Source organism: Serpula lacrymans, assembly GCF_000218685.1.
Source record: "Serpula lacrymans var. lacrymans S7.9 unplaced genomic scaffold SERLAscaffold_1, whole genome shotgun sequence".
Taxonomy (NCBI): Eukaryota; Fungi; Basidiomycota; class Agaricomycetes; order Boletales; family Serpulaceae; genus Serpula; species Serpula lacrymans.
The window spans coordinates 2,390,815-2,411,169 of NW_006763290.1; the positions used below are offsets into that span (position 1 = coordinate 2,390,815).

At 43.5% G+C, this 20,355-nt stretch overlaps 7 protein-coding genes across 7 annotated transcripts; 4 read left to right on the plus strand and 3 right to left on the minus strand.

The window, feature by feature from the left end:
* Positions 1–128: 128 nt before the first annotated feature.
* Positions 129–2,393, plus strand: SERLADRAFT_432098 (uncharacterized protein; the record flags this gene model as incomplete). The annotated part of the gene is made up of 4 exons (XM_007312350.1): positions 129–251; positions 465–698; positions 1,138–1,524; positions 1,572–2,393. 4 exons carry the CDS (start codon positions 129–131, stop codon positions 2,391–2,393), a joined length of 1,566 nt encoding a protein of 521 aa, XP_007312412.1.
* Positions 2,394–3,492: 1,099 nt separating this feature from the next.
* On the plus strand, positions 3,493–4,109 carry SERLADRAFT_454833 (uncharacterized protein; the record flags this gene model as incomplete). The annotated part of the gene is made up of 2 exons (XM_007312351.1): positions 3,493–3,864; positions 3,916–4,109. The coding sequence occupies 2 exons, from the start codon at positions 3,704–3,706 to the stop codon at positions 4,037–4,039; spliced, it is 285 nt and encodes a 94-aa protein (XP_007312413.1).
* Positions 4,110–4,698: 589 nt separating this feature from the next.
* On the plus strand, positions 4,699–7,189 carry SERLADRAFT_432100 (uncharacterized protein; the record flags this gene model as incomplete). The annotated part of the gene is made up of 5 exons (XM_007312352.1): positions 4,699–4,781; positions 4,838–5,915; positions 5,977–6,197; positions 6,255–6,346; positions 6,408–7,189. The coding sequence occupies 5 exons, from the start codon at positions 4,699–4,701 to the stop codon at positions 7,187–7,189; spliced, it is 2,256 nt and encodes a 751-aa protein (XP_007312414.1).
* SERLADRAFT_454838 (uncharacterized protein) lies at positions 7,163–7,987 on the minus strand (the record flags this gene model as incomplete). Its single annotated transcript, XM_007312353.1, has 5 exons — positions 7,163–7,249; positions 7,303–7,510; positions 7,564–7,679; positions 7,737–7,805; positions 7,904–7,987. 4 exons carry the CDS (start codon positions 7,956–7,958, stop codon positions 7,340–7,342), a joined length of 411 nt encoding a protein of 136 aa, XP_007312415.1.
* A 5,085-nt stretch (positions 7,988–13,072) lies between these two features.
* SERLADRAFT_404660 (uncharacterized protein) lies at positions 13,073–14,193 on the minus strand (the record flags this gene model as incomplete). Its single annotated transcript, XM_007312354.1, has 6 exons — positions 13,073–13,138; positions 13,224–13,258; positions 13,664–13,763; positions 13,821–13,860; positions 13,959–14,055; positions 14,118–14,193. 6 exons carry the CDS (start codon positions 14,191–14,193, stop codon positions 13,073–13,075), a joined length of 414 nt encoding a protein of 137 aa, XP_007312416.1.
* Positions 14,194–15,954: 1,761 nt separating this feature from the next.
* On the minus strand, positions 15,955–17,062 carry SERLADRAFT_432102 (uncharacterized protein; the record flags this gene model as incomplete). Its single annotated transcript, XM_007312355.1, has 5 exons — positions 15,955–16,048; positions 16,104–16,196; positions 16,245–16,321; positions 16,569–16,736; positions 16,793–17,062. The coding sequence occupies 5 exons, from the start codon at positions 17,060–17,062 to the stop codon at positions 15,955–15,957; spliced, it is 702 nt and encodes a 233-aa protein (XP_007312417.1).
* Positions 17,063–18,838: 1,776 nt separating this feature from the next.
* SERLADRAFT_375748 (uncharacterized protein) lies at positions 18,839–19,288 on the plus strand (the record flags this gene model as incomplete). The annotated part of the gene is made up of 2 exons (XM_007312356.1): positions 18,839–18,945; positions 19,022–19,288. A coding segment is annotated over one exon (185 nt), but the record flags the coding sequence as incomplete, so codon positions are not given.
* Positions 19,289–20,355: the final 1,067 nt, after the last annotated feature.

A 20,355-nucleotide genomic window follows, 5' to 3' on the forward strand; every position in this document is an offset into this window, starting at 1 on the left:
TCTTAACTGGGTCAAAAAGTTCTCATCATTTGTAGTGTGGCGAACCTCAAACCCCTTAGGAGACCTGCAAGGCAATCAAGCACCAAATAAATACTTCTCTTGAGCCTGGAGGGACCAAGAAGGTTAAAATGGCCACTACAAACTCTGGAATACGCGACACAGCAAATGATTTAATTATCCGGCATCTGCTTGAGTTGGGCAAGCAACTTTGCAAGCGTGAAGAAGGGAAGCCTGCTTTACCAGAGGCTGAAGTCCGCCAGCGGCTAGAATAGGAGCTTGAGACAGTGCTGCAAGGTGCAACCCTCGATGACCACATCAATCCTTTATTAGAGATGCCAGGTGTTGATGTCCATCAAGATACGCCTAGTAAGATCCTACACACTGTTTTATTGGGTGTAGTAAAGTATTTTTGGGGACAAACTGTCTGGCTCCTCGATAAAGCCCACCTACTAACTATCTTCCAGGCGCGCCTTGAATCCCTCAGCAAGGATGGCCTTAACTCCCCCCAACTAGGAGCAGAATACATCTGTCGGTATAAGGGTGGCCTCATCGGCAAACATTTCAAAAGCCTTGCACGGGTAATGCCCTATCTAATATATGACCTGGTACCGCAAGATGTTCTGCATGCTTGGAGTGTCATTGGAGATTTAGTGGTGCTTCTATGGCACACGGGAATAGACAACCTGGAGGAGTATTTGGTGAGTGCTGAATCACTTGTATTTGGCAGGACTTGATATAAATACACAGGCTCAAATCTTGCATACAATTGAAGACTTCCTCAATTTCAGTGCAAAATGTGCCCCAAGCATACTGATTTCAAACCCAAAGTTTCATTTCTTACTTCACTTACCTGCATTTATTTGTAGATTTGGACCAGTGCTATTGTTCTCAACAGAGCGGTATGAGTCCTTCAACCATGTTTTCTGTCTGTCATCGGTATACAGCAATCGCAAGGCTCCAAGCCGGGATATTTGCCAGTCATTTGCTTCCCAGGATACTATCAAGCATATTGCCACAGGGGGCTACTGGCGTGACTCCGCCAGCGGTAATTGGATGTGTGCGGGTCCTGCCATACAACAATATATTGCTAATCACCCAGAGCAATGTTGATTATTGGGCCTTTGTCCCGACACCAAGAAGCTGGGCAGCTCAACAAGATTCACCAGCGCTACAAGATGCAAATCATCAGACCCTGTGCCTTGGAAGTCAACGTGTTCATCCAAGATCTACATCAAGTCTAGACGGAACTCTCCTGGTGATCAGTCAATGTTTCTGAAAGCTTTGGCTTTCACCACACGCAATGGTGATGAGGCTAAAGTTGGCAGCTATGTGGTTGTCTCCTCGTTGTCCACCGGGACCCCCCTGCAAATTGGAAAAATAGAAGAGATTCTCGTCACTGAAGCAAACCGTCAATTTGCTGCTCATGTTGCTTTTACTTACATGGATTTCTTGCCAGCGCTCCATGCCAACCTTCAAGTTCCTTGCTTGCAAATTACAGAGTCGCAAGATGTGCTTCCCGCAGAGGTATATAATTAAGTCCTTTACCTGGTGTGTTACTGACAACATACTAGAAATTTCTATGTTCCGTTAATGTGCTACACAACTGCTGCACGTCAAACTGTAGTGAATTCAAAACTGTACCAGTACGACAAGAATATAGTGAGACAACTAAACTCACCAAGACAGTCGCGCACAAACAAACCAACAAATATATTCTCAATGTATATGCTCTTCACCTTATAGCCTCGGTTGTTCCGTCAAGTCTTTGTACCAAAACACCTTGGGTTACCAACGTCCAAGAAATTCGACTGAACGCTGCAAAACTGGTTCGTGAAAAGAAAACTCTGGTAGATGCGGGAGGTACAACAGGTGCAGATACAACAACTAATCTTGATGAGACGCCAATGCCTGCTGTGCGGATGCCCGCTTTTGACCGTACACCATTCAGAAGAGGGAAAAAGAAGACGATCAGTAATTGGCGCACCACAGCAGGGGCGAATACTCCTCAACATGCCCATGCGCCAGTCTCTCCACAGATCCAATCTCCAATCCGGCCTGGTCCTTCCAGGATACCAGTTTTCCCTTCCTCTGCACCCGACCACCTCCAACGGGTTCATTCACCAATGCACGGGCTCAATGGATTGCCTGCACCATATCACTATCCACCCCAGATGTTCTCTCAGCCTTATGAATCGTCATCTCAGCCTTCTTTTTCCCCACATCTTCATCATTCAATCTCACAATCTCACGCAGAAACATCTCAGCTATATCGCTGTTCCCACCACATGTTTTCTCAGCCTTCCGATTTGCCTCCGCAGCCTTTTTATCCCTTTCAACCTTCTTTCCCCCATCATCATCCTTATTGGAACACACAGTCACGCAGAGAAAATTGATTTTTATCCTGTTAAGTATTCTTTTTTTGTTTGTTAGGGTGGGGAGGCTGATTTTGCACGATCTTGCTCGTGGAAACACGGAGCTTGAACTAATCACTTATTTTGTCTGACTCTTTTTCTGTTCGCTTGGGCTCATGAGACTCACCCATTGCTTTGCGGGATGTCTGGCCGTTCATCGTTACTTTTGCAGTTCAAACGTCAACAAGTGATTGATCCAGTATCAGCCAGTCCGGATATGGGTCCGTCTTCCTTGAACTCCCCGCCACAATTATATGGAACAAGTCCTCCCAGATCTCCTCTTAGCTCACAACCAGGTACCGTCCAGCCTCGGTCTGAATCTTTGGAAGACATACAGCAAACAACCCTCAAACATCTTAAGACCTTAGGTGTAGAAGTCAGCAAGTCATACAAGTTGCCTCCCAGGAGCCTGGATAAATTTGCAGAGGTATGTAGATACATGCTCGGCCGCTTTGGTAATCTAGTTTAAATTTTGCACTTTACAGCTCGGCACCACTGCCAATATGTTACTTGACATAAAAGGACATCTTCTAGCGATGGATGCCATCAGTCGAGCCGCAGAATGAGACAAGGCGATGGAAATGCTGGACTCTGCTGACTTTAGGGTATGATTTTGTCTTGACTCGCCTCATTTTGACGCTTTGTCTAACTTGATCACTCACAGAAACTCCTTAACGACCATCTTCGAGTGTGCTTGTTTTCTCCAAACCTCACAGTGTATGTGACAGATCACGGAGATTGTGTCTTTGTACGAAATTTTCATTCATTCTGTGTACTTAGTTGAGCTGACCTCTCATATAGGAATTTCTCGAAAAAAACCCAGACGTCTTCAAGATCAAACCAGAACTCCTTCAAGACCCTGAAACACGAAGCAAGCTAGGAAGCTTAATCAAGGATCTACTTACAGCAGCGAGAGGTAACATCAAGCCGAAGGTGAGTGACTCGTACACAACATTGTGTAGTGCGCAAACTAATATTGCTTTGGTCTAGCTATGGACAAGTATACAGAAGAAGCAAGACATCGGGGTGCTCACAAAAGCCCTTATTCTGGCGGGGCTGATGGAGATCAATCTGGCCCATTGGGCCAGAATTGCATTCTTGCTACGTGTCTACCTCGTTTTTTTCTTCTTACAGGCTTATTCCAAGGTAGCGTGCTGCGCTGGTAGAATTCCGTAGGATAATATCTACACAGAACACCACCAATGACAATGTCCCCATGTCGGATCCCACCTGCGATGAAAATGAACAATACCAAGTAGACAGAGTGGTTCCAGACAACACGCAAGACTTAGATGAGGGATCAAGCAATGCAGGATCCACAACAGAGAAATCCACCGCTATGTGGAAAGACAAGCAATTCTGGACTTAACGTGGATCAGCTACTTAAAGAAATCCGTGATCATGGCAAACAGGGAACAAGTTCAACCCAAGAGTGGGAAGATAATGTCAAGGAGTAAGTCCATTACTTCAAAACATTTATGTACAATTGTCTGACTCTATACAGCTTCTTTACTGAGACCCTGCAGATCGACATGGCGACTTACGCTGAGCCAGGGAAATTGGTTCCTCCAATCGACACAGTGAGCATGGGTTGGCAGGGAAGGATACAGGCGCAGTTGATCTGGTGATTATGTTCATATTTCCTCGAGTTGTGTGCAGCCTACTAGTACAGTATTTTAATGTCATTCTTTCTACATTCCTTCGCTTGACTGTATTTTCTGGTCTGATTGATGCACCCTTTTATTGTATGTTCTCAAATTGAGATTTTAATGTTATGATGATGCTGAAGTGTAGCGTGAAATGAGAATTAGTGAACATAATAACCTTTTTGGATGATTCACAAGACCGTTCTCGAGTGTTTGGGAGTCGTATTAGACGGACTGTATGACAGATCATTTGATTATGCCACTGGTTCTTACATTCCCATCAGCTTGATGTAGAGGACTCATACATATAGTCTAGACATTGATGCAACGTGAATAAATATATTGTCGTGGTTGCAGCCTCAGCAAGTCACACCAACCTGTGGTTGCGAATATCCTACTCAAATCATTATGTGATCATTGATACGATCGTGTATGAGACTGTGGGCCTGGAATGTTATTACTATCTTTTCCAGTTATATTGCTCACATGTTGACGAGACACATCGTACAAATGTCCCTGTCGACCTCTGTCAGAGGTAACGGACTTTTAACCTTTCGCGGTGTAGTCTCCAGTGGCTTACCTAATCACACAATATGTATAACAGGTCATCCACCCTGATGTTCTTTTCCTGATGCGGCACTATGCCGCGTAGAATGGATATTTCTTCGCTCCTTTGTGAAGACACTTCGTATTCCACCGTCGCTAGCGTTGATGGAACTGCGGGGTAAGTTATTTGTATACAGCAGTCTAAGCCTCCACTCATATATATTCTCTCTGTAGGAACGTCTCCGATGGCCCCAGTTACACCCATGAGGGCGCACTGGCATCAACCATATTACCGGATCAGAGACAACACACTCCTACCAATCATCTCTTTCAATTGTGTGATAAACAGATGAAATCAAGAGACCGAGATGATGTGGGTAGAGGCTCGCCGCAGCAGCACAATCCATCACGTTTCAAGCCTCGGTCACACTGTCCACCCTCCCTCACTAGTACACACTCGTCCCTTCACTCGCCTCTTCTAGACCATGTACACCCTTCGTCCAGCGAATTCAGCAACCTTCCTTCTTCAAGCAACGATGAGCAATTGAACGCCCTTTGTACAGCTCCTGGATGCTCATCCAATGCTCCGCTCGACGTCGAGTCATCTCCAGCGGGCTCGATACATTCACTCCCTTATCCCTCTTTCATGGAATACCAGTCCACTTTTGGTTTCAATTGCACCACTGTATCATCTTCATCCGTTATTCCATTCTCATCCATCAACTCTAGCCCCAAAAACGTAAATCTGGAAGCACTTACTCGACCTGTACCAGAAGAAACAAGTCGATTTAGCGCAGGATTGTCGAGAGGCGAGATTTTCCCTGTATTGTCTTCACTACCATACAAGACCGCAGCGATATCTACTTGCCGTCCTGCATCTGGGCAAGACACCCATCCCCTGAGCTTTCGCAAGCTATTTTCGGAGTCCCACCCGAAGCCCTTCTTGCATGCAATGGAGGAACTGGTTGAATCGTATGCGCTAACGCAGGATGAACAACGCATGTATTCTTTGCCACCGAGATGTCTCGATTCAACTGACATCAGAAATTGCGGTCCGCGAAATACCAAGTCAATAGGACATCATCCGGCCATTGGTATAAGAGCTGCGCCTACCTCAGTTGAATTTGAAGTAGAGGAACACATGTCGTGCTTTGGCTCTTTCAAACGTTCGGCACCCACGTGTGTCACACCAGTTTCTTCCCAACCTATGTGTAGGAAGCTTGATCGTAACGTGTCTTTGCCGGAGTATGGAGCAGACGGTTGCTGTCATCAAGTGGATAATGACGAAAAAAAGGATTCGTCTAACGCATGCGTAGGTGTAAACATCACTTTATTACTGTATCAGTCGTACATTTGTTGATGAACCTGCTCAGGCCGTACTGATGTCTAACCTAGTATATAGGACCACGATCCGGAGGAGACAATGGAATGCCAAAGATTTGTCCGTGGCCGACAACTCCATGGATAGCATTGGCTGTGGGGTATCTTGTGACGCAAAAACTGTAAGGGATACGGAAGACGATGGAGATAATAAACTATATTGTATATGCAATACACGATATGATGAAGATAGAATTATGATTGCCTGTGATCGGTTGGTGCTTCGCCTGCGTCATTCTCTTTCTGTGTTGTTATTTACGCTTTCATACAGGTGTGATGAATGGTACCATTCTTCATGTGTGGGCATGACAGACTACGAAGTAGATCTTGTTGATCAGTTCATATGCCCACTCTGCATTCGAAGTACAGGCTCTTTTCATTCCTTTATGTCAGACGATCTGATTCATCTTTGAATTTACTCAAGGAAACCCCAATCTACCTTTGGGCACAACTTATCAACAACGTTGTCTCTTTGGTCTTGATGACGATGATCCCTCATCTCCAAGCGCATGCCATAAACCTGCTCGGGGAGTATTTTCAAAATATTGTTCAGATCACTGTGGCATCAAGTACATGGAAAAGCGCCTCTTGGAATGGGACGGGAAGGATGGCAGAGGTCACAAACTATGGGACAGAGTAAGATTTATCGCCCACTTTGAGGGTGTTAGCGGTCGACTTCATGAGGGCGCCGCAGCAGTGGAGAATCTTGCGTATGGAAAACTGAAGAGTACTGCCAAGTGCATAGAACTACTTAGTTCTAGACTCAAACAAGTGGTCAGAGATAAGGAAATAACGAAACGAGATATGGAGGTGGTAATGTGGCGGGAGAAACTCGTCGGCCTGGCCGCGAAACGTGCGGAAAAATTCGATCAGTGCGGTTGGGATCAACGACTCTGCTTTGGAGAAGAAGAATGGGCATCTCTTGGGGAAGAAGCTTTGCAAAGTTATGACGAAGAATATGAAGATATTTCGAGTAAAGAGCAACACTGTGCGGACGATGGTGCATGTGACTCAGATGCTGCGGGAAATACTAGTAGGCCAGAATGGTGGTGCTCCAGGAGAATCAAGTGCGACCGTCATGTTGGGTTAGTAGACGAGCTTGATAATCTTCTGATGACCGTTGCTAAATCTACGATTAAAGTTGGCAAAAGCTACGCACTGCTGAAATATCTTGCGAAAGAGAGCTCAATAAAGGTATATTCTTAGAACTTGCCAACAAAGAAATGAAACTTCGGAATACAATTCAAGATTTGCTTTATCCGTCATCTGTCAAGATCACATAGGTAAACGCTGGTAACAAGAGTGTAACATGGTTTTACCAACACTGATCAGGGGCAGAGTGGCTAAAATTTCAATTCAGTACCCATCTCCCTCCCCGCCTTCTTTACAAAACCCTTTCTGTTCGTATAATATTTGAGCTTTGATGTCGTCCCGGTATTTCTTACTTGTGATATTACTGCGGTGGTATGACTCTAAAATAGTATAAGGCACTTGGTTTAACGGTATATCATCCTCTTTATCGAGGTCCTAAAAACAAAGTATAAGCATATTTGCCTCGCTGAAATTGAAAACGAGTGCACAATCTCGCCCAGCAGGACAACATTCTCGCCACGAATGACGAATATACCATGCCAATTCTCAGCAAACGTGTTTTCATGATACAGTCGCTCTACGGTATCCTCCAGAACTAGATTAGCTAGAAGCACGAATTTTAGTGATACGTGCTATAATTTTCCGGACTACGGTAGCTCACCAAACTGGTCGTAGGAACGCAAGACACCATGAAGTTTGCGCCCGTCTCTCAAAATCACTAACATTTTCCCTAAATTAAGCATCAGTTTAAAGCAAACCCCACGAAGAGCAAAAAATGAGATATGTAAACGGAAGTTGACGGATAGGTGCAGCTTTCAGTATACGTACTATCCACACAATCTACCAGTGAACCGGAAGTTGTAAATGGAATAAGGGAGTCCATGGCTAGAGGTGCGGTTTCTTAGTAGTGGTAACCTGGCAGAGGACGCAACTTGCGAATAAGAATAAGTACAATTGAGCGCATCTAGTCAATATTCATTTCGGACCCGACCTTATCAAGCTGATATGGCCGAGTCGTTAAGGCGAGTGATTTGAACGATCAATATCACTTGGGCTTTGCCCGCGTAGGTTCAAATCCTGCTGTCAGCGAATTTTTGTTCGCTCGTGACGCAAGTCACGGGCTTATATGCTGAAAATAATAAATTTTAACTTTTTCAGCCAATCAGAACACGGATATCCAATATCTTCAGCTGGGCTCATATAAATTGATCCCCACAGTGACAGTAGGTAAAACCACAGGCTCCTCCCAAGCCACACTGTGTCAAGAGAGGAGGAGAAATCCTAGTCTCCCTTGCTGACCTAATTCAATATATTGATGATTGACATCTTGGAAATAAGGTCTGCTCTGAAGTAAGAGTGATGTGTGTGAGGGTACCGATCAGTGTCAATAACACAAATTGTTGACATTTTGTTGCCCAATTCCGAGCTCAGCAAGTACCCTGCCCAGAACCCCTGCCCCAAACTCTATTTTGAGTAGCAGGTGTCAGGACAAGGGCCTCATGTTTGATGGAATGAGCAAAAGCACTGATTATTAATATTGTTTCCCTTATTGTTCATCTAAGCCACCTTGTGTTACAATACACAATTTTCAGACCTTTGACTTTCATTCTCCCCTGTAACCTTCTTTTTCATTTTTCACACTTGTGTCTTATGGCATTTTCCTTTTGTTCAACTTTCACTTTCTCGTGCTGCACAGCTTTCTCTTATTTTAAGTACAACTCTCTCATGCAGTGGGGCTGGTCACATGGGCTGCACCCTATGACATTATCAGCCACTGCTTTTACCAAATGTATAGTACACATGTACAAATAGCCTGTAGTTGTATAAATACTGCAATGTGAGGCAACAATAAACTATAACAAAAACAAAACCTGTCTCCTACTGCACTTGCAGGGAGTAAGAGGTTCAATGAGCTTGAGGTCGACAGATGCTAGTAAATATAGCAAGTAGAGGACTTGGGAGCAAACTCAAGGGTTTCGGTTGAGGAGTAAAGCGGGTAAATTCAGTAATAGAAAACTAAGGAACTATACATGAATAGGTAAGGCTTTATATAGCTAACCGTCCGTTCCTCAGACCGAAAGGAGAATAGATGAAAAGTGGTCTGAGGAATAAATCGTCCAATAAGAAAAAGGGAACAACTATCGTACAACTTTAACTTGGTTAATTAGCGGGTGAGAGAATTGTACTAATAATAGGTGTTTGTCACATGTGTTCAGGAACCGTATCCTCATGATGAGGTACGATCCGGATCAAAGCATTTATTAGTATATCCAGGCCTTAATGGGGCTTGGAGCTGGTTGGCGAGATGCCTACTACCAGTCCCTACCCATTGTGCTGGCTGGCTGGGAGTGATACCCAGTCTCTGATCTGTGATATAAAGTGGTAATGGTGGTTAAGAAAGCCTGTGAGGGCTATGAGAAGTAAGATAGCAAATGATACCTCTAGCCCTAGAGCCAGAGGTGTAATGGGAAAAGTGTTCGAGAACCAAGACATAGAGAAAATAATAAAATAATAAAATGGTCCTTACATGCAATAGATCAAGAAGACTCCTCAGCAAGTCCTCCTGTTGTTTACCCACAACTTACTTGGTCCTACCACTAAGGGGTTTACCCACTCCTATTCCCTCACACTTGCCTGTCTGAATTGTGCGCCAGAGTGTCAAAACTTTTGTTACACCTTGTGATCGATCAGCAGAACAACTGATAGACTAAGGACATTAAAATCAAAATGACAGTAAGCCAAAACCAACCCAAGTTAACCACAGAAAATGGAAACACTACTCGTTGACCTGCATAAACAGTTGACCAACAGGTCAATAGCATCTTGCGCAAGGTCTGCAAGGCTGATTGGTTGTTGTCCGTGCTCTTTCATCACTTATTCCAGCTGGAGGATGAGCATGGATATTGGGCACAACTAACACATAAACACTCACAGATATTGGCAGCTTTCCTGAATGGATCTTTGGTATCACATCCCATAGGCAAAACGGTAAAGCTAATTTATCTAAATGCTCAGCAGACTCCCTATTGAGCAGGTATTAGCCCTGAAGATGATGAAAAGCACATAAGATCAATGAATCTGAACAGAATAAAGCACGGCAGGTGGCACTCACTGCATGGGCTCTAAAGCATGTTGTGGGCCTCATTCAGATGGAGTCCACAAAGATGATTGGTTGTGATCATGGTCTTCAAGTACATGCTTGATCTGAGCCCAATAATGCTCTGAGAAACCATGCTCCTCTGGTGTCTTGGGACATAGTAAAGGGCTTAAGTTTCCAACGGTGACAGGAAATTACGGAGATAAATGCACCTGTCATGTGGCAACTTGTGCCCTTCTATTGCAATCCTGGCTTCTATCTCTCTCAGGACTACATTATAGGCCAGAAGTGGCACCATAACATTGTATTTCTTTGTGGATTAGTTGTGTGCTGTGATTAAAGCTACATAAACAGGTAGCCCTTGATGCCATCATAGCACTAACTTTTGCTCGCTCGCAATATGCCCATCTCTTGCCACTTTGTTGGGGCTTGTATCTTTTTGCTATACACTCCCGGTTGCTTTTTCATGTTGACAGCCATTTAGGGAGGTCAGTAGCATATAATATAGTATATGCTGCACCTACCACCTGTCAGAACCGTGGCCTTTGGAGTAGCAGAGTTCAGAGTGTGGAGATGAGGTGGGGAGCGGAACAGAGTACAAGGTTGGAAATTGACTTAGCTTGTGTGCTAGGCCCTTCCACGGATCTTGGTCCCTAACTTGACAGAGTGAATGGGTGAGAGTAGAGGATGAAAGGTGGAGTGTAGTAAAGATCCTTCAGAGAAGGACCGGGAAACTTAGAAGATGACTTGAATAAAGGTGGTGTAACAACCAAAGTTTGTATACTCTGGTGCACAACAAGATAAGTAGAGAGTGGTGAATGGAGGAGAGGATAATCTCCCTTATGGTAGGACCAAGTTTGTTGTGGGTAAAGAACAGGAGGACTTGCTAAGGAGTCTCCTCAATTTATTGGGGTTTATATACATCTACAGACTATTTGTACATGTGTACTATACAGTTGATAAAGGCAGTGGCTGATGATGTTATAGGGCACAGCCTGTGTGACCGGCTCCACTGCGTGAGAGACTTGTAGCTAAGAATAAAGAAAAGCAGCACAGCGCGAGAAAGTGGAGATTGAACAAAATGGAAAGTGCCGCATGGCACAGTGTGTGAAAACTATGAAAGAAAGTTAAAGTGGAGAAATGAAATTTAAAAGTCCAAAATTTGTGCATTGTAACAGGTGGTAGGAACTAGTTGATATTTGAACTGCAGGAATAAAGTACGGGAGCTACAACTTATACTATATTGGAGGGATGTGAGTCTGTAAGGAGTAACTCGTAATGTGGGTACAGAGTTCCATGTGGACAATAATCTAGTGAGGGGAAAACATATGTGAGGGGAGTGTACCATAAGGTCTAAACTACAGAGTCCATGAGGAATATGAGAACATGTAGAGGAAACGTATAGCAGACTAGAAGTCCGGTGCAGGAGTATTGGAGCAGATATCTGAAGTGCCATGTGGGGGTGGGGTACAGGGCTACACTGAGTGGCAGAGCACGAAGAGCGTAATTCCAAGTATACCAAAGATTCAGAAGTTCGGACTTGATCTGTGGCATGAATATGACACCACCATGGCACATGCCAAGCTTGAGGAGCTTTGTGAAGCCACACAGCCAGGGTTTCGGCATTTCTTCCACATTGTTGGGGATAATATCCAGGAATTTGCAAGGAAGCATGACCATAGAATTGGCTGCAAGGACCTAAAAAGTTCTGCAGGTGCAGCCATAGAGCCCAAAAACTGTGATCCCAAGGCATTGACCTAAGTGAGCCAATCTGATCGCAGCAACAACAAGAAAGAAAGAAAATCAGTGTTGATGGAATACTTGATGACATTGACAGCACTCACCTGCGTAATGTACAAACACTCCATTTCCTTCAGACTCTCATTGTGTTCATTCCTGCACTGTCAGTATATAAACAAGAAATGAAATCAGTGTATCAGTTAATCACAAAGCATCAAATTGACCCTACCAGGTAGTCAAATGTCATCGCATTGGCTACAAACAGCGCTGATGAAATGCATATGAGTAGGATGCAGGATGCTGTGGATAATTCTTTAAATGTACAGATGAATATCAATGAAAAAATGTTGGACAACCAAGTTATAAACTTCAGCAGGGATGGGAAAACTTTTGACCAGTTGGGAAAGCTGAAAAAGTACATGGTAATGCACTCAGGGGACTTTAAATCAATGTGTTGTGTGGTACCAATGTTGAGACTCTGGCACACCAAGTGGACAGACCTCAGCTGGATATTCCAAGCTCATTAAGGGACAGACTTCCCAAATGATCATTCAACACTGAACTGCATGACAATGTTAGCTGAGTGCCCTCCCCCAAGTAACCTCAAGAAAGTAGACTTCCACAATGGCCGCCATATTCTTAATCTGTTGCTTGATGCATACCTTCTGAACTGCTGGAGTAAGTCTTTTCTTTGTCAACTACATTGGTGCACTTATTGAAATGAAAATTAAGAACATACTTTGACTGCACCAATCTTTGTGAACATTTTGAGAGGCTTGGAGAGCGAGATGAAATACCTCTTTGGGATGATCTGATGGATGCCACTGGAAAGTTGGGTTAGTGTGATGCTACTATGTAGGCATATTATACAGCACAAAATCCTGCTTATGCACCTGATGATGCACCATTAAATGGTGACCCAAGTGGAAGGCAATGGAAAATCACATGCTGTGGAAGTAAAGGTTCTCGGAGCTCATGATAACAAACTGGATAATGAGACGGAGGAGATTGACGGGCTTTCAGAATTATTTGCAGAAAGCAACATATCAGTACATGCCAAAAGGGATGTGATACTTGCCAATGCAATCCTGTTCATGCATGATGCCCTATGGTGGAGAGAGACTCAACATGCTATTGCAACAGGAGATACTGGATGAGTCTTAGGGATCCTCAAAGTTTGGATCTTCACATTTGCTGGAGCTAGCAACCCACACTATTGCCAGTATCTGTTGAAGATCTATTGTAATTTCAAACGGGAGTTTAGTCCAGAATTAACATATGTCATAAAAAAAAACTGGGTAGTTAACTTACATAGATTGCCTCATTGCTTTGTTGAAGCAGAATTACTGCAAGAATACTCAAACTTCTGGCTCAAGGAAATGGTGGCCCATAAAGGCAAACAGTTCAAAGACCCATATTACTGTTGGGTTATCTCTATGCATGTACTTTCCTTTCCGCGGCTGAAAGAAGAGATGGAGTCAGCAGTGTTGCTGCAGAGTCAAAGCAAAAACCATGGAAGTCCTCACTTGCAAAATGGACTCCACATTCTCATAGACTGGTTGAGGGCTGAAAAAATGATGAAATAGTGTCCAGGGAGAGATCCTGGTTTTGTGGCCTAGGATGACTTCATAAAAGGTCATACTGTCCTAAAAATGGAAGATTAGATGGGTTTGTCTTACAAACAACTATACATATGGATATTGCAGGTTACATGGTGTAGCTATGTTACCTACTGTAGCCCTAGGCAATACATTGGATGACACTGCCAACAACAGCAACACTAGTGAGAGCCAAATGGATAAATTTGTAGCTCAGAATGGTTATCTTCAGGCGCCCAAGAAGCCTATATACCTGGATAGAGGAATAATCAATCATGTTACAGATGGGAACCCCAACTAGAGGACTTACTATGTATTTAAATCCATACACTGGTATTTTGACAGACTGGCTTGACAGGCAGAGGATTCAACAGTGCATTTATAGGAATGATAATGTTGTGGGAAGGGACAAATCCGAGGTAGATTTGCTTGAGGGAGTGGAGGTAACATGATGATGTAGATAGAGTGGTCAACGGGTGAGGTTGAAAGCAGAGCTGGTGGTGCATTCTCTTTGTTGTTTAAGGCAGCTTGGGCTTGGGCAAGTCCTATTTTACAAATAACATGTGTATATTAACAATCAAGGTGTAGCGTAGTAATGAAAACTTACTTTTGCTTTGTTGATTCCCTGCTTGGGTCACTGCAGCTTTTTTGTTGTGAATATCTTTGGCCTTTACTAGCATCATAGCGCTGGTTGAGTGTTTTCATCAGATCAAAAAGTGCCTCCCCATCTTCATGGATAAACTTCCAGTGAGGGAGAAGCTGCCAAAGCTGTTCGTGCATTCAGATAAGTGAAAGCTTTGCCAGAACTTTGGCCAGGGAGTCCCCAGCCCAATATGCGGTGTGGGAAACTATTTCACACTGCACACCATTTCACACTGCACACCTTTTTTTTGTATCATTGATGGCAGGCAAAGCTTTGAAGATGCTTCCTTGCATGGTCAGCATGAATTTCAGATAACTTAAGCTTTATCAAGCCTGTGATCAGGGTAGGTTCATTTCATGCTAGTGTTCCTATCAGATGGCCGGGATAATTGGTGACCATCATTGTGTTGTGGCTAATTGGCTGCAGTCGAGGCTGGGAATTGCATGAAAAGCAGGGCGTGCATTTTGCCTTGAGGCAGTCCTGTCGTGAGAGAGGGCCTGGGTTATTGTAGATTTCATTCACCATGACTTGCAAGCAGGTGCCTGTTATGTGAGCGATGAGAAATCTGACAAGGTTTGGCCCTACGCCTCCCAGTGGATCCTCTTTTAAGATGCCTACACCACATTTATTAACCTTGCTTGCTGTTTTATTTGATAATCTTGGGCCTTTGGTTGGATAGACTTGTTTTTCCCCCCTCTTAGGCCAGGCAAGGCAGTATCCTTGGTACAATTATGGACTGCGTAGGAGGACAGACTATGTTTGACCTTTGCAATAACTGATGGTTCCACATATATGATACAGACAGCATCAATATTCTCTTCTTTTCCTGCTTGGCCCTTCTGCTGTTCAAGGTTGTCCAGACTAGATGGCAAGCAGAAATTTGCTACCACTGTGATGTTTTTTGATTGATTCCTAGCCCAAACACTATGGTGGCTACAACAACATATGTATATGCACTATTGGTTAATAGTTCCAAGGTCTTCTCATTGTAGGATATTGAGGTAGGCGAGTACCATACTCTGATAGTTTTTAGATGATAGGTTCTATCCAGCAGGGAATGCCACAGGTAGAGCATAACACAGAAAGCCAAGTCAAAATTTTGGCAGTAAACAATGGTTTTGGTGCCGTTGATGAAAACCCAGAGGATGTCCAGGAATTGATATCCAGTTAGACCATGAGTAAGTCCTTCAACTATGACTTGGATGTTGGTACATTCATATAACTGTCACTCAAAGTAAAAAGGCCTGCTACTTAATCCAAGGCTAGCATATAGCCTCTTCTGTGACTCTCCATCAGGAAAAATGGGGGTAGCTATATAGAGCAAATATAGATCTATACTTGTTTATAGGTACTTATAAAGTTGTCATAACTGTCAGACCTGTTATAGAACCTCTGGCATTTATAGAGCCACATATAGGCTCTTATAGATGACCAAAAGCTATTATAGCCTTTTATAGATGTTGAGAATCTTTTTTTACTTGTAGACTCAAGCCAACCAATTATAGCTGTTATAGAAGCTGGGGATCCTTTTTTACTCTTAGAGTCAAGCCAACTAATTATAGCTTTTGCCTATGTTTTATAGTCTTTATAGAAAAAATAGCTGTAATACAAGTCTTATAGCTTTCATCTTGTTTCATATGTACCTATAGATTGGATCAATTATTTGGACATTTATTGCCATTATAACTTCAAGGGTAATGCAAGAAATACGTAATATCAAAAGCAATATCAAAAATGCACAATATCATTAAAAGAATCAAACAATCTAGACTATGAATAGAGTTTACTACTAACAGAGTATTTATGCTACCATAGTTTCCTCTAAAGCATCAAAGTCAATCCCATAATCTTCGTCTTGAGGTTTTTGATTAAGATATTGAAGATTGGCTGAATGTCTGTATATATATTTCAAATTAGCTAAAAGATAGGCAGTAGATATATATCACTTACAAAATGCTTCCGTAAAGATTATTCCTCATTTGAGTCATCCAACCAGGGCAACACTTCTGAAGTGTAGAGAGCTTCTCAAAGTAGAATCCCCATCTACTAATAAAATTAGACAAAACTGTTATAAATGTGATTAGAACTCACCTAGCTTTGAACATATCCTCTGAAAAATCTTGTACCCTCTTACCACCACTATTATAGGCTCTAAGAGCACACTCAACCTAATGGATAAGTAAGTAAATATTCAAGAGTAGGAAAAAGAAGTCATAACACAGAGGCAACTAGTGCAAGTAGAGGCAAAGGAATACCTTTGAAAATATGTTCATACCTAATTCCTTCACCTTTTCTTCCAAACCATTGGTTCCTTATGAGATCCTTGAAAATAGGGTTTGAGAATGGTTTTTGCTTGTTATAGGTTCTTCCCTGATACCCATAAGTTGTAATACAATGAAAAAAAATAGTTCTCACTTTGATATCAAAGTCCCCATCAGTAAATGTGCATGTATCAATCAACCACTGAACAGCAAGTTTGGTTTCTTTAGGAGACATATTCCCTGGGATACCATATGCACCATTGATTATGAGTCTGGCTTTTGCTACAACCTCTCCCTGTATTTGGGGCCCAGCAGACCATACCTAAAAATTCAAGCAAGAGTTAAAACCAAATCGCAGCAATGAAAGAATACACTCACATAATCCATCATGAAGATTTTCAAAGCTTCATTTTCTTCAACCTCCCTTAATTTGGATTCAAAGCTGTTGCTAATCTTGGAGCTTTCAGTGATTATTTGCCATGAGATATCAGAGTGTATATTAGAAGCAGGGAATCCTTCATTTATTGCAATATGAAAACACATTTGAGTATGGGCTTCTATAGCTAGCTGCGCCAAAGAAGGAGAGAAAAAAGCTAGTGTAGGCTTGCACTTCCGAGTCATAGCAGAAGATGAAGATACACTATCCATTGCTGTGCTTGATGTGCAACTGGAAGGTGTTAGAATATACTCTGACATACCAATATTCCATAGGATAATACCTCTGATTTGTAAGCCAGCCCAGTATGCAGCAGCTATTCTGTGTAAGACGTCCGTGGTTGCATGTCATGTTTAAGATCCTACATTGTATAACCTTGGCCATATAGCTCAATTGGTAGAGCAGCTGGCATGTATCCAGAAGGTTCCAGGTTCAATCCCTGGTCTGGTCATTATCCAATTTTATCAGGTTATGAGCCCTGGTGCTTTATTGTGCTATTGTATAAGCTTAGTCATTCTTACATGTTTGGCTATGTTTGTACACTTACCATATATGGATATGTCAGATCAGGAGGGAGTGTTAAAATATACTCTGACATACCAATATTCCATAGGATAATACCTCTGATTTGGTGGCAATCCATCCATCTTATCTGTCTCTGCATCAATTTCGACTTTTTGCCCTATTTTTCGCTTTTTGGCATATCTGGTGTGTGCATAAAGCTCCAATCTTCTCTACTCTGTCCATTATCAGATAGAACAAGCCTATAGACTGTGAAGCTTGCCTGCATTGCCTCAGTTTGCTGTTGCCTAGAGCCTCTCTCAGTCTGCGGTGTTTGGGGAGCTTAAGTCACTTTGTTGACTCATATACAAGCCCTATTAACCAACACTGTCTCGAGGCAATTTCTCTGTTAATATCAGTGTGGAATTGAAAGGGGAACACAGGCGTAACCCTGTAGCAGCACTAGGAAGCCTTAGCACCCTCCTGGATTGCTTTTGGATGCTTTTTGGACCCTATTTGGACCTATCCTTGCGCTTTCTGACCCTCTCCATATCCTCTCTCTACCGCCTCACCATCTTATCTGCTCGCCTCCTACTGTTGCCCATTGTCTTTGCCACTATTCCATCGCCTATAGCCGTCTCCTACATCATTTATCATTGCTCTATTGTCTTATACAACACCCATCATGTCTGACTCTGATCCCAAGTTCCATCCCTTGTCTGGCACTAACTACCCCCAGTGGAGTGGTGAAATGCAAGCTTGGTTGATGACCAAGGGACTGTGGAGGCTCGTCTCTGGCGCTGAAAAGTGTCCTGGGACTGACACTGAAGCAATAGAGAAATGGGAGTTGAGAGCTGAAAAGGCTGCTGGTGCATTATACCTCAATGTCACCAAAGAGCAGCACATCCATCTTGATGGCATCATTGATGATCCTGTCAAGATCTGGGAGAAACTGGCAATTGTGCACGTCTCTAAGAAGCCTGGGACAAGATTTAATGCCTATGACGACTTCTTCTCTATCAGAAAGAAGGAGGACGAGTCCCTGCAGTCTCTCATGACCAGAATTGACGAAGGCATGCATCAGATTCAAAATCTCCGTCCTACTGGCTTCTCATTGTCTGAATTGGATGATGAACTGACATGCATGGTCACGATTAGGGAGCTTCCTGATCAATATGCCCACTTCACTTCGTCTCTCCTGCTTCTGGGCACCTTGGACAAGACTCAGCTCAGGGATGCTTTCCTTGCTGAAGAGGTCAATCACTGTTGTTGTGCTGAAGTCAATTCTGCCTTGCATTCTTCGTCTACCACTGCCAATAGCACCTGCACCCATCCTAACTGCCATCATTGCAACCAATCCACCACCTCTACTCGCGTTCAGTGTGATTTCTGTGGTTTACTTGGTCATACCCAAGTCAAATGTCACAGATACATTGCTAGTCGCCAACAGGCAGTGGAGGGTGCTAAGAATTGCTACAAGTGTGGCAATAAGGCTCAGGCAGGCTCCAGCAACTCTCAGAATACCTCTCAGCAGCCCAAATCTTCGCCCAACAATGCCAATTCATCTACTGTGGTCACTGAATCAGCTGGAAATGCAAGTCTTCGTTCCATTCATCCCTCTGATCCTCATTGCCCTCTCCAACTTGATGCTGACATTGATTGGAATGCAGACACAGGCACTACTTCTCATATGACACCTCATCGTCATTGGGTGCACCACTATACCCCATATTGTGTGCCAATCAAGCTGGCTGATCACACTGTTGTCTATTCAGCTGGTGTTGGTACTGTGGTGTTTAATCCTGTGATGAATGGCAAAGTGGCTAGGGCTGTGGAATTCTCTAGAGTGCTCCATGTACCAGATCTTCGAAATAATCTCCTCTCAGTCTTGTATTTAACTCGTCAAGGTGGTTTCAATGTCACTATTTCATCTCATTCCATGTCCTTTATGCATGACAACACTCTCCTGTTCACTGCAACTATCAATGACAACAATGCAGCATTCCTTGATGGATCTACTGCTGCTTGTGTTGAATTGGGACATTTTACTGCGACTATACCACTTGATTTGATGCTCTGGCATCGCAGATTGGCTCACCACCATCATGCTGATGTCAAGAGACTGATACAGAGAGATCTGGTCACTGGGCTTACACTGGAATCCAAGGCTACTCCTGATCCTGTCTGTGAACCGTGCTTGTCTGGCAAGATGCATGCCAATCCATTCCCCTCATCTGATACTCGCTCTGCTCATCCTTTGGACCTCATCCATTCTGATGTACACCAAGTCTCTTCCCCCACATTCTCTGGTTATCGCTACTGGGTCACCTTCATTGACAATCACAGTCGATTCCGTGTTGTTGTGCCTCTCAAGGCCAAGTCAGATGTCTTTGATGCTTTCAAGAGATTCAAGGCTTATGCTGAGACTCAATTGGAGCGTAAAATCAAGGCTCTGCGCGATGACAAAGGGGGAGAGTACATGTCCAAGGAATTTGAGCAATTCACAGATGACCATGGGATTGTCAGACAGCATACCACCAGGAATTGTCCTCAGCAGAATGGTGTGGCAGAGCGAGCAAACAGACTTCTGACTGAGCGTATCACTGCCATGTTATCAGAGTCTGGATTGCCTAACAGCTTCTGGGGTGAATGTCTGTCCGCTTTGGTGCATGTCTGGAACAGGTGTCCCACTGATGCAGTGGCCCATGCCACTCCATTTGAGTTGTGGTATGGACGCAAGCCTGACATGTCTCACCTTCGCGTGAGGCTGCAATGCCTATGTGCATGTGCGAAATGACATAAGAGGCATCTGTGGCTCTCATATGGAGAAATGAGAGATCATTGGTTACTCTGAGGGATACAATGGATGGAAATTCTACTATCCTACCACCAAGCACACTGTTATCTCTGACAGAGCTGATTTCGATGAGCGCTACTTCCCTGGCTTGAAGACGTCTTCTGACAATGTCTCGACTGCACCTCGCACTCCACCTTCGCTATCATG